Source organism: Dendrobates tinctorius, unplaced genomic scaffold, assembly GCF_039654945.1.
Source record: "Dendrobates tinctorius isolate UK_male_01 unplaced genomic scaffold, ASM3965494v1 ptg000060l, whole genome shotgun sequence".
Classification (NCBI taxonomy): Eukaryota; Metazoa; Chordata; class Amphibia; order Anura; family Dendrobatidae; genus Dendrobates; species Dendrobates tinctorius.
In genome coordinates, this window is record NW_027361728.1 from 73,042,018 (window position 1) to 73,054,649 (window position 12,632).

General features: G+C 46.0%; 1 protein-coding gene across 7 annotated transcripts in view; it reads left to right on the forward strand.

Annotated features, from left to right (window-relative positions):
* The first annotated feature begins 2,581 nt into the window (after nucleotides 1-2,581).
* LOC141092675 (cysteinyl leukotriene receptor 2-like) overlaps nucleotides 2,582-12,632 on the forward strand; it is a 44,256-nt gene continuing 34,205 nt past the window's right edge. For 2 of the 7 annotated variants that reach the window (XM_073579044.1, XM_073579048.1), the window contains exons 1-2: nucleotides 2,584-2,622; nucleotides 2,749-2,844. Coding sequence is in view for 1 of the 7 variants with exons in the window: in XM_073579042.1 (XP_073435143.1) it covers nucleotides 7,558-7,647 (90 nt within the window). In the remaining 6 variants the exon portion in view is untranslated. The other 5 variants (XM_073579047.1, XM_073579045.1, XM_073579042.1 and 2 more) reach the window with 5 other exon arrangements.

Consider the following 12,632-nt stretch of genomic DNA (forward strand, 5'->3'; position numbering starts at 1 on the left):
CGTGCCAAAAATCCCACCCACTGCTGACCACGTCACGAAATCACGTGTCACCGATGGGTCGGCATGACAACCAGAGGTCTCCTGGAGACCTCTATGATTGTTACTGCCAGACAGCCCAATGGTCCACGCTCATAGCAAGTGAGTAATTCTGCTACATACAGGCAATCTGATCATCGCCTGTATGTAGCAGAGCCGATCTGGTTATGGCAGCTTCTAGTCTCCCTTGGAAACTATTGAAGCACGCCAAAAATTAAAAAAAAGTTTTTAAAAATATAAAAAATATATATATATATATAAAAGTTCAAATCACCCCTTTTCGCTCCATTCAAAATAAAACAATTAAAAAAAACAACCATACACATATTTGGTATCGCTGCATTCAGAATCGCCAGATATATCAACTACAAAAGGATTAACCTGATTGCTAAATGGCATAGAGAGAAAAAAAAGTCAAAACGCCAGAATTACTTCTTTTGGTCACCGTGACATTGCATTAAAATGCAATAACAGGAGATCAAAAGATCGCATCTGCAACAAAATTGTTTCATTAAAAATTCAGCTCGGAGCGCAAAAAATAAGCTCTCACCCAACACGAGATCACGAAAAACGGAGACGCTATGGGTATCGGAAAATGGTGCAATTTTTTTTTTAACCACTTTGGAATTTTTTTCACCACTTAGATAAAAAAGAACCTAGACATGTATGGTGTCTATGAACTTAAAATGACCTGGAGAATCATAATGACAGGTCAGATTTAGCATTTAGTGAACCTAGTAAAAAAGCAAAATAAAAAGCCGGTATATGATTGCACTTTTTTTTTTGCAATTTCACCACATTTGGAATTTTTTTCCCATTTATGAGTACATGAATTGGTAATGGTGTCGTTCAAAAGTACAACTCGTCCTGCAAAAATTAAGCCCTCACATGGCCACATTGACCAAAAAATAAAAAAAAGTTATGGCTCTGGGAAGACCAGGAGCAAAAAATGAAAATGCAAAACCAAAAATACCTCTGGTCATTAAGGGGTTAATAATCCCCTTCTAGGAGTAGTTTTTGAAGAGGCCTTTTCTTCTAACTAAATAGACTTCTATAAAGCTGTTTATATATGCGCATATATATTCAGATGTAAGATGTTAGGCCGGGATCACACTACAGCGAGATACGGCCGAGTCTCGCAGGTTAAAACCAAGCTCTAGGCGCAGGCACTCTGGAGCGGAGCGTGCAGCTCCATGTATGGCTGTGCGGCTGCACGCTCCGCTCCGGAGTGCCGATGCCAGAGCTTGGTGATAACCTGCGAGACTCGGCCGTATCTCGCTGTAGTGTGACTCCGGCCTTATCAGTACGTCCTGAGACTGAAATAGAAGGGTCCTGATTACCCAAATGCTCAGAAACGCTGACTTTTAAAGAATGCCGATCTGTCCAATGCAGGGCTTCTCTAAGTCCTTAGAAATAAGGCCTCACACGACCTAGCATAATATCCTGTGTCTTTGGTTGTTCTCACCGAGTCAGCTCATATCAACCCGAACAATGGGTCCCCTAGAGTCACCAAAAACAGATCCAGAGTTGTACCACTCTTTAGGGACCTTCACTCTCCCCTTGAACTGTTCTATCAACTGTCACCAACTGCCAAACCCTTGAGCTGCAACTCCTGCTTCTCTGATACCCTCTACTGGCCAAATCATATATTACATCACAAATCTCCAACAATACTGTCTATTGTGATTAACCCTTCCACAAATTAAGATCAGCAGATCTCGTGAAATTTGAATTTGGCAACGAAATAAATACTGCTCAGCTTCTAATTGTTCAGAAAATCGAGAGCGATAGAAAGAAAGAAAGAAAGAAAGGGAGAAAGAGAAAGAGGACGAGAGAGAGAGAAAGAGAAACTAATAAACCTCTAAGCATATTAGTAAAAGGCTGCTGTCTTAAGTCAGTGTATGAGACAGAGATCCTCTCCAGAAGAACTGACTGGTTTACAAAAGCTGCACCTGTTACTTGGGCAGTTAAGTCTCAGATCCTTTTTGGAGGCATCTGTAAAGCAGTATCATAGAGATAGCCACAGACCTGAGAAATATCTCAACAAGAGGTATCTTGCTAAATATCCAAATATCTGCAAAACTTAAATAAAAACTGAACTTCTCTTTAGTCCGGGATAACACATGTGAGAAAATCAGACGAATCTCGCATCTTAATACCCGGCACTCAGGAGCGCAGCGTGCGGCGGGATATATTTCTATGCAGCCGGACGCTCCGCTCCCGAGTGACGGCTCCAGTGACGGGTATTAAGATGCATCCGAGTTTCTTGCATGTGTGATCCCGGCCTTATGGTGCGGATCAGCAGAGGTTTAAACACTAAATAAAGTTAAAAAAAAATTATTATTTAAAAAAGGATAAACGAGGGGAGGTGGTGTCATGTATAAGGTCTAATTAGTTTGTACCTAGCATCAGTCCTAAATTGCAACAAATGGTTAATCCTAATATATCTGTGCTGTTGTTTTGACTACAGGAAATAACAATTGTGTAAGAATACTCAAATTATATGAACATGTGAAAAAAGCATACAATACTTCCCCATTTGTCTCTGGTTTCTCATTCTGAATTTTACCAGTGTCCACATTCTTGGTAATATTTCTCTCTTTGCTTTAGATAATTTAGATTATTTCTTTTGATAATTTTTGGGTATTTCAGGATTTTAATGGACATTTTAACCTTTGTATTATGTGTTGGGCTTTTTCCTCTGTAAAATAGCATCTGCCTACAATTCTAGCAAACCAATCTACAAGTAAGAAGTTCTGCATAGTAAGAAACTGTTTGATATTTTCCTCAAGAGGGCACATCAAGTACGTAAGTCACTTTAAAAGTACTTTAATATAATATTTTTGTAGCATTAATTGTTTGTTGCTAATGAATTGCTGATATTTCATTGCTTCATAGATATGTTGTTAGCTCACTTTTGAGAGCTTCATAATTTTCAATATTTTTATAAAATATATTTAGAGCATGTACAGTACCTATAAAATGAATGTAACACCTTCATATGTAAAGATATTGTATTACTTACACTTTTTATCACCGATCAACAGACTCTTAAGAGTTCAGCTCTGTACCAAGTCCAATTAGTGCAGAGCAGTACTTTGACAATCCAAAACTTCCTAGGAGTCCCACCACATCTTTGTTTGCCTCCTAGTTTTATAAAGAAGAGGCATTAAGAAGTTCAATAGTAAGATCTCAAATAGTTATGACAGAAAACTATTGTGGCATTTTCTATTGGATGATGCAATTTGGAACTTTTAGGCTATGTGCCCACGTATGCAGAAAATTTCTGCATGAAAACCGGACTCCTTCCCAGAAAACGCGCGTTATTTGCGCAAAAAAACGCTTGTTTTTGATGCATTTTTTTCCGCGCGTCCCCAGTCTCATATAAAATAGCTAAAAACGCAGACTTCTCTGCAAAATTAATGAGCATGCTGCGTTTTTTTACCGTGATGCATTTTTTTTGCCGAAAAAAACGCATCAATATACACAAAAAGTGCAGAATGCATTCAAATGAATGGGATGCGTCTTTTAAGCGATTTTTAAGCATTTTTGCCGGTACCAGAAAAACAATACTGGAGATATCCATGTCCTTGTGTCTGTGTCTCCTGAATGTGATATTTGCGGTACACGTGTGGCAACCATGTGCCGCATCAGTACCACACGGATGGCTGCCGGGGAAGAAGAGCTACGGTAAGCGCTGTTCCGCAGCGGCAGGTGCTGAAGATGGCTCTCATCAATCTCCCCTGCTCTGACGGCGATCGGTATGAGTAGAAGAGAATGAGGAGAGTTATGTTAGAGTCAGAACGATGACAGCAGGTGGGGGCTTTTGGGACTATTATTCCCATCATCTGACACCTGCTGCCGCTAATAACAGTGACAGCAGGATCGAATGATCGGGGTATTCCTTCCCCGCCACCTAACTAAATAAATGAATGAAAAACCCGACGTAGGTTCCCCCCTATTTTCTTTAACCAGCCAGGCAAAATTCAAAGCTGGGGCTGCAATCCTGAGCTGTCAGCTTTAGCAAGGTTGGTTATCACGAATAGATGGGTCCCCACGCTGTTTTTTTTTTTAAATTAAGTAAATAAATAATTTAAAAAAAACGGCATGGGGTCCCCCCATTTTTGACAACCAGCCTTGCTAAAGCTCAAAGCTGGTGGCTGGTATTCTCAGGCTGGTAAGGGGCCCATTGATATAGGTGTCCCCAACCTAAAAACACAAGCCCGCAGCTGCCCAGAAAAGGTACATCTATTCTGGCACTTTGTCCGTCTCTTCCCATTTGTCCTGTAGCAGTGGCAAGTGGGGTAATAGTGGTGGGGTTGATGTCACCTTTGTATTGTAAGGTGTCACTCGGAGTCAGAGAACAGCACTTACTGTAGCACTTCTTCCCCGATGCAAATGCGTGTCATGTGGATTACATCAATGTGTGCTCTCCGTGTCCACATATGCGGGACGTTTTGCAGACCGTGCTACTGGTAAAAGACGGGCATGTCAGCGTGTTTTGCCCACGGACGCACGGTCTGTGGAAACATACTCACATGTGCACAGACCCATTCATTTTTATGGGTCTACGTGTCAGTGTCTCTGGTACGTGTGAAAACTGTCACCACACTTAGTGGACACACTGATGTGTGAATAAGACCTTATACTGAGCTGGCTGTCAATCATTGCCGGCGGCACTGTTGCAGCCACAGCAGAAACCCTGTCGACACCACCCCTGTAACTGAAAGAATGAGCTTGCAGGGGGAATAAAGTTAATTTCCTCTCGACAGTGGGGCTCACAGTGTCAGAATGCTATTAACCTGCAGAATAAAACCCATATCTGCAGGTTAATAGTATTATATTTTACATGACAGATACTTTTTAAACTGAAGGTGTCACTGTTAGAGGTAACATCATCCTGCACTCAGAGACGAGTGATGTTCCACATCTTCCATAACTTTTCGTCTATTCCTCCCCACTAATACACATCAGGCCAGTGGTTGTGGTATTTCTGTTGTTGCCTGTAGCTCCTCCAGACTTAGCTGTTGTATGTTTTTTTCTTTTACATTAACCTATCCTTTGGTATTTCTACTTTTCTTTTGCTATGCATTTTGTGCAACACTATAATTAACTTTTGGCAATCTATTTAACCCACAACTTTCAACCCTTTCCAACAATGACATAATAATAAATGCTAGGTGGATTGGTATTTATACAGAAAGCCAGATCTGGCAGCAGGCTGCAGTATAGGTGTGGAGTATAAAGTTGTCAACTTTGACCAGTAAAGCAAAATGTGAAAAACGAGACATTCACAGTTAAATGTCTTCATCAGTTTACTATTTTTTGAAAGAAATAGAACCCCAGTCACAAAAAGTGCAAAAAAAATGTAAGAAACTCTTTATAGGAATATAGCAAAAAAACAACACCTTCCATGGAGTGCAGCACTGGTGTGGTATGAACAGATGTAAAAAGAAAAGTTGTGTACTATATCGACATATGTGTGTACTTTGGGGAATTTCCTTTTGTATTTTTAAAACACAATTATTCACTGCTACATAAAAACTCTTACACAAGAAATCCATTAACTCAGGACAATCACATGTGACAAGCAAACACCCTGCATAACACTGAATGAATATATATATATATATATATATATATATATACATATATATCTAATATATAAAGCTCAAAGTGTGTATGTATGTATGTGTGTATGTGTGTGTGTATGTATGTGTGTATGACCGGGATAGGCATCCTCACCGTTGCAGCTACAGCCACAAAATTTGGCACAGTCACACGTCTGGACCCCGAGAGCGTCCTAAGCTATGTTGTGAGGCGAAATTTTAACCCCGCGTGTTCCAATTCACCAAACAATTTTGCCCCTATCTACATACTGGGGAAAAAGTGTGTGCGCGTCAAGCCCCGCCCCTCATTATGATGTCATAATGCCCCTATTTGCATAATGGAGAAGCAGTGTGTGCGTTTCAAGCCCCGCCCCTCATTATGATGTCACAATGGTTGCCATGGCGACGCTGATGTCATCATAGGTTGCAAGCCCTGCCGCCGCTCATTATGATGTCATAATGGTTGACTATGGGATGGAGGATGTGTGATGGGTATATGGGCACTGGACTATGGGAAGGAGGATATGTATGACGGGTATATGGGCACGGGACTATGGGATGGAGGATGTGTGATGGGTATATGGGCACTGGACTATGGGATGGAGGATATGTATGACGGGTATATGGGCACGGGACTATGGGATGGACGATATGTATGATGGGTATATGGGCACGGGCCTATGGGATGGAGGATGTGTGATGGGTATATGGGCACTGGACTATGGGATGGAGGATATGTATGATGGGTATATGGGCATGGGACTATGTGATGGAGGATATGTATGATGGGTATATGGGCACGGGTGTCATGGCACCGCCAGACTCAGGGCCTGCTGTCCCGGCCTCGGCCAGTAGGAGGCTCCGGACTATCACATCACCATCAGACTCAGGGCCTGCTGTCCCAGCCTCGGCCAGTAGGAGGCCCCGGACTGTCCTATCACCGGCTGACCCGTGGCCTGCAGTCTCGGCCTTGGTCTCTGGGAGGCGTTGTGCTTCAACCCCGAGTGATGGCGGCGATAGTCATGAGGCTCCTGCGCAGGCGTCCGCTGGACGCAGGCTTCGCTCCTCGATCAGTCATGAAGGGGCTGGTGCATTACCATCCAGCCTGGTCCTGGGGGCGGTCCGGATGACATCATCAGGCCACGGGCCTGTAAGGGATGACCTGATCCCTCAAATACCTTGGGACTGCTCTTGCAGGCCGCCGGATATATTCTTGGTTCCCCAGCGTGTTACTGTGTGAATTGCTGTTTTACTGACTCTGACTTTTGCCTGGACTTCTGACTCTGCTTCTGCCTAACGATTCTGTACCTCTGCGACTCTCCTGGTTTATGACACTGACTTCGGCCTGGATTCTGACTCTGCTTCTGCCTAACGATTCTGTACCTCTGCTGCTCTCCTGGTTTATGACTCTTACTTTGGCCTGGATTCTGACTCTGCTTTTGCCTAACGATTCTGTACTTCTGCTGCCCTCCTGGTTTATGACTCTGGCTTTGGCCTGGAATCTGACTCTGCTACTGTCTACTGTTTTTATACCATTTCTGCCTGACTGGTTTAGTCTCGGATATCATTGCCTCTGTGTCCTGTATTGGAACACCTTTCTGGCGACCGTCCTGCTCTGGTCATTGCTCCTATTCAGACAGCGCCTCCTGGGCTCTGCTATAAATCCAGATCCCTGTATAGGGGTAAAGGGTCTCAGTGTTTCTCGGGGTGCTGTCTGGCTGCAGTCCAGACCGCAGGCAGACGTCACATTATATCCGGCCACAAAAATAAAATGGCTTTTTGTGTCTGTACTTAACACATATAAAAGCAGTTTTTCCTCACTTTTTTTTTTTCCTTCCTCCTGACTGAGCTGATTCTTGGCCCAAACACCTGTTACATTGCACAGCCTGGAAGGTCGCTCTCAGGCTCAAGCATGCTGCAGCTTGGAAGCTTCAAGGAAAATGCTGGCTGTTGGAAATCCACATCCCTGGATCATCGCCCCCTGGACAGCTCTGGGGGTCAGGTATTGCCCGCAAATGCAGCCAAACTGTTGTTACCAGTTTCCCTTTCTTTTGCTAAGAAACGTCTGTGTGTGAAGGCTTATGTGGATTGTGGTGCTGCTGGCAACCTTATGGATTTTTCATTTGCTAAGAGCCTTGGTGTACCTCTGTCAAGGCTTAAAGCGCCTATTCAGACTACTGCGATTAATGGTACATCTATATGCCAAGGAGGCGTGGAATTCGTTACTGCCGAAATTTCTATGTCAGTGGGGACATTACATAACGAGCAAATGTCATTTTTTGTTATATACAATTTATCTGATCCAGTTGTGTTAGGCATGCCATGGTTGCACCAACATAATCCGGTTATTGACTGGCGCATAGGTGACGTTGTGCGCTGGAGTCCACGGTGTCAGAGTAACTGTATGTCTTTTTCAGTAAACCAGATTAAAATTAAAACACCTTCTATTCCATATGCGTTTAGGGATTATGAAGATGTTTTCTCTATAGTGGAGTCGGAGAAACTACCTCCTCACAGAGAATACGATTGTCCTATTGAATTGGTCCCTGGTGCCCGTCTCCCTAAGGGGAGAATATTCAACCTCTCTGGTCCTGAGCGTGTAGCCATGAAGGAATACGTAGCAGATAGCCTTCGAAAAGGCTTCATTAGACCTTCCACCTCACCTGTAGGAGCTGGGTTTTTCTTTGTAGAGAAAAAAGATGGTGGACTTAGACCATGCATTGACTACCGTGAGCTGAACGCCATAACCGTAAAAAATCAATACCCGCTGCCACTCATTCCTGATCTGTTTAATCAGTTACTGGGAGCTCGCTGGTTTACTAAGCTTGACCTCCGGGGGGCATATAACCTGGTCCGCATAAGAGATGGGGACGAATGGAAAACGGCCTTTAATACACCCCTTGGCCATTTTGAGTACCTGGTAATGCCCTTTGGACTCAGTAACGCTCCTGCAGTATTTCAGCACTTCGTCAATGATATTTTCAGAGATATTTGTGGGGTGTATGTCGTCGTATATCTGGACGACATTTTGATTTATTCCGCTGACCCTGTGACGCATGCTCAACACGTCCGTTCAGTACTGCAGAGACTGCGCGAAAACTCTTTGTTCGCGAAATTTGAGAAATGTGGGTTTTTTTGCCGAAGAGGTGCAGTTCTTAGGATACATGGTCTCAGGCAAGGGGTTCCGCATGGATCCCGCCAAGATTCAACCCATTAAGGATTGGGTACAACCCAAATCGCTGAAAGCACTACAGCGATTTTTGGGATTTGCGAATTATTATCGCAAGTTCATCCGGGGATTCTCAGAGATTGCCAAGCCACTCACGGACCTTACCCGGAAAGGGGCGGATGTGACTAATTGGAATCCTGAGGCAACCAGGACCACCCGTTTATTGTGGAAGTAGATGCCTCCGAAGTCGGAGTGGGAGCAGTGCTCTCACAAGGCACTGCAGCCCTCACTCAGCTTCGCCCATGTGCCTTTTTCTCCCGCAAATTCTCTGCCACGGAGAGAAACTATGACATTGGCAACCGAGAATTATTGGCCATCAAGTGGGCCTTCGAGGAATGGCGCCACTTCCTCGAAGGCGCCAAACACAAAGTTACTGTTATTACCGATCACAAGAACCTAACCTACCTAGAGTCGGCTAAAAGACTAAACCCTAGGCAGGCCAGGTGGGCCTTGTTTTTCTCCAGGTTCGATTTCTTAATCACCTTTCGCCCCGGAACCAAAAATGTGAGGGCAGATGCCCTCTCCCGCAGCTTTTGTCACACACACACCGAGGACTATGAACCAGCCCCCATATTGGCTAATGGCACTGTCGTGTCGGCAGTATCTCTGGACCTTCTGGAGGAGATCCGTAGGTCATCAGAACAAGCTCCTGACACTACGCCCCCCAAAAAATTATTCGTTCCAGCTACCTTTCGCTTACGAGTGTTAAAAGAATCTCACGACTCCGTCCTGGCAGGCCACCCTGGTCTCAATAATACCACTAGGCTGGTAACCAGGAACTTTTGGTGGCCAACGGTGGCCAAGGACTGTAAGGAGTACGTCTCAGCGTGTGAAGTCTGTGCCCGCGCCAAGTCCCCCCCATAACCGTCCTGCCGGCTGGCTTCAGCCCTTGCCCACCCCTGAAAGTCCATGGACCCACATCTCCATGCACTCCATTACAGACCTGCCACCCTCCGAGGGGAAAACTTGTATTTGGGTGGTGGTGGACAGGTTCAGTAAACAGTCTCACTTTGTTCCCCTGTCCGGCTTACCCAACTCTGAAACCTTAAGTAAGTTGTTTGTTCTTCACGTTGTACGTTTGCACGGCGTTCCGGCAAATATCGTATCCGACAGGGGTACCCTGTTCGTCTCGAAGTTCTGGAGGGCGTTCTGTAGACGTATTGGTGTTGAGTTGTCCTTTTCCTCGGCATACCATCCCGAGACGAATGGTCAAACTGAGCGTGCCAACCAAACGCTGGAGCAATATCTCCGCTGCTATGTCTCAGCACATCAGTCAGATTGGGTGGAACATTTGCCATTGGCAGAGTTCGCTCTCAATAATAGATACCAAGACTCCATCAAAACCACCCCCTTCTTCTGTAACCTTGGACTACATCCGCGCTTTGGATCATTTTTGGCCAAGATGTCGGAAATCCCAGGGGTTGAGCAAAATATACATCGTCTAAAGACTATTTGGTTCGAAGTAAACTCTAATTTAAAAGGGGCTCAAATTAGACAGACTTCGGCAGCTAATAGACGACGATCCCAGGGGCCGCACCTGGGAGTTGGTGACAAGGTTTGGCTCTCTACAAGAAACATCAAACTTAAGGTACCGTCGGCCAAACTGGGTCCCAGGTTCATCGGCCCATATGAAATATTAGAGGTAATTAACCCGGTAGCGTTTCGGTTAAAGCTCCCGCAGTCTTTTAAAATTCCTAACGTTTTTCATAAGTCCCTCCTCGAGGTATACCGCTCCCCAATTCGTCCCGTCCGGTCCCTTCCTCCTCCAGTTTTGGTCAAGGGCGCCTTGGAGTACGAGGTCCAGGGCATATTTGATTCCCGTCTAGTGAGAAACTCGGTACAATATTTGGTGCATTGGAAGGGCTACGGCCCAGAGGAGAGGTCCTGGGTCCCCGCTAGTGACATTCGTGCAAAGCGGTTGATTAGGAGGTTTCACCTCCTCCACCCTGACAAACCGGGTTTTGAGGGTCCGGAGGCCCCTCTTAGAGGGGGGGTACTGTCACGGCACCGCCAGACTCGGGGCCTGCTGTCCCGGCCTCGGCCAGTAGGAGGCGCCGGACTATCACATCACCATCAGACTCAGGGCCTGCTGTCCCAGCCTCGACCACTAGGAGGCCCCGGACTGTCCTATCACCGGCTGACCTGTGGCCTGCAGTCTCGGCCTTGGTCTCTGGGAGGCGTTGTGCTTCAACCCCGAGTGATGGCGGCGATAGTCATGAGGCTCCTGCGCAGGCGTCCGCTGGACGCAGGCTTCGCTCCTCGATCAGTCATGAAGGGGCTGGTGCATTACCATCCAGCCTGGTCCTGGGGGCGGTCCGGATGACATCATCAGGCCACGGGCCTGTAAGGGATGACCTGATCCCTCAAATACCTTGGGACTGCTCTTGCAGGCCGCCGGATATATTCTTGGTTCCCCTGCGTGTTACTGTGTGAATTGCTGTTTTACTGACTCTGACTTTTGCCTGGACTTCTGACTCTGCTTCTGCCTAACGATTCTGTACCTCTGTGACTCTCCTGGTTTATGACACTGACTTCGGCCTGGATTCTGACTCTGCTTTTGCCTAACGATTCTGTACTTCTGCTGCCCTCCTGGTTTATGACTCTGGCTTCGGCCTGGAATCTGACTCTGCTACTGTCTACTGTTTTTATACCATTTCTGCCTGACTGGTTTAGTCTCGGATATCATTGCCTCTGTGTCCAGTATTGGAACACCTTTCTGGCGACCGTCCTGCTCTGGTCATTGCTCCTATTCAGACAGCGCCTCCTGGGCTCTGCTATAAATCCAGATCCCTGTATAGGGGTAAAGGGTCTCAGTGTTTCTCGGGGTGCTGTCTGGCTGCAGTCCAGACCGCAGGCAGACGTCACAACGGGCCTATGGGATGGAGGATGTGTGATGGGTATATGGACACGGGACTATGGGATGGCAGATATGTATATGGGCACAGGACTATGGGATGGAGGATGTGTGATGGGTATATGGGCACTCGACTATGGGATGGAGGATATGTATGACGGGTATATGGGCACGGGACTATGGGATGGAGGATATGTATGATGGGTATATGGGCACGGGACTATGGGATGGACGATATGTATGATGGGTATATGGGCACGGGCCTATGGGATGGAGGATGTGTGATGGGTATATGGACACGGGACTATGGGATGGCAGATATGTATATGGGCACAGGACTATGGGATGGAGGATATGTATGATGGGTATATGGGCACTGGCCTATGGGATGGAGGATGTGTGATGGGTATATGGGCACGGGACTATGGGATGGCGGATATGTATATGGGCACGGGCCTATGGGATGGAGGATGTGTGATGGGTATATGGGCACTGGACTATGGGATGGAGGATATGTATGATGGGTATATGGGCATGGGACTATGGGATGGAGGATATGTATGATGGGTATATGGGCACGGGCCTATGGGATGGAGGATGTGTGATGGGTATATGGACACGGGACTATGGGATGGCAGATATGTATATGGGCGCAGGACTATAGGATGGAGGATGTGTGATGGGTATATGGGCACTCGACTATGGGATGGAGGATATGTATGATGGGTATATGGGCACGGGCCTATGGGATGGAGAATGTGTGATGGGTATATGGACACGGGACTATGGGATGGCAGATATGTATATGGGCACAGGACTATGGGATGGAGGATATGTATGATGGGTATATGGACACTGGCCTATGGGATGGAGGATGTGTGATGGGTATATGGGCACGGGACTA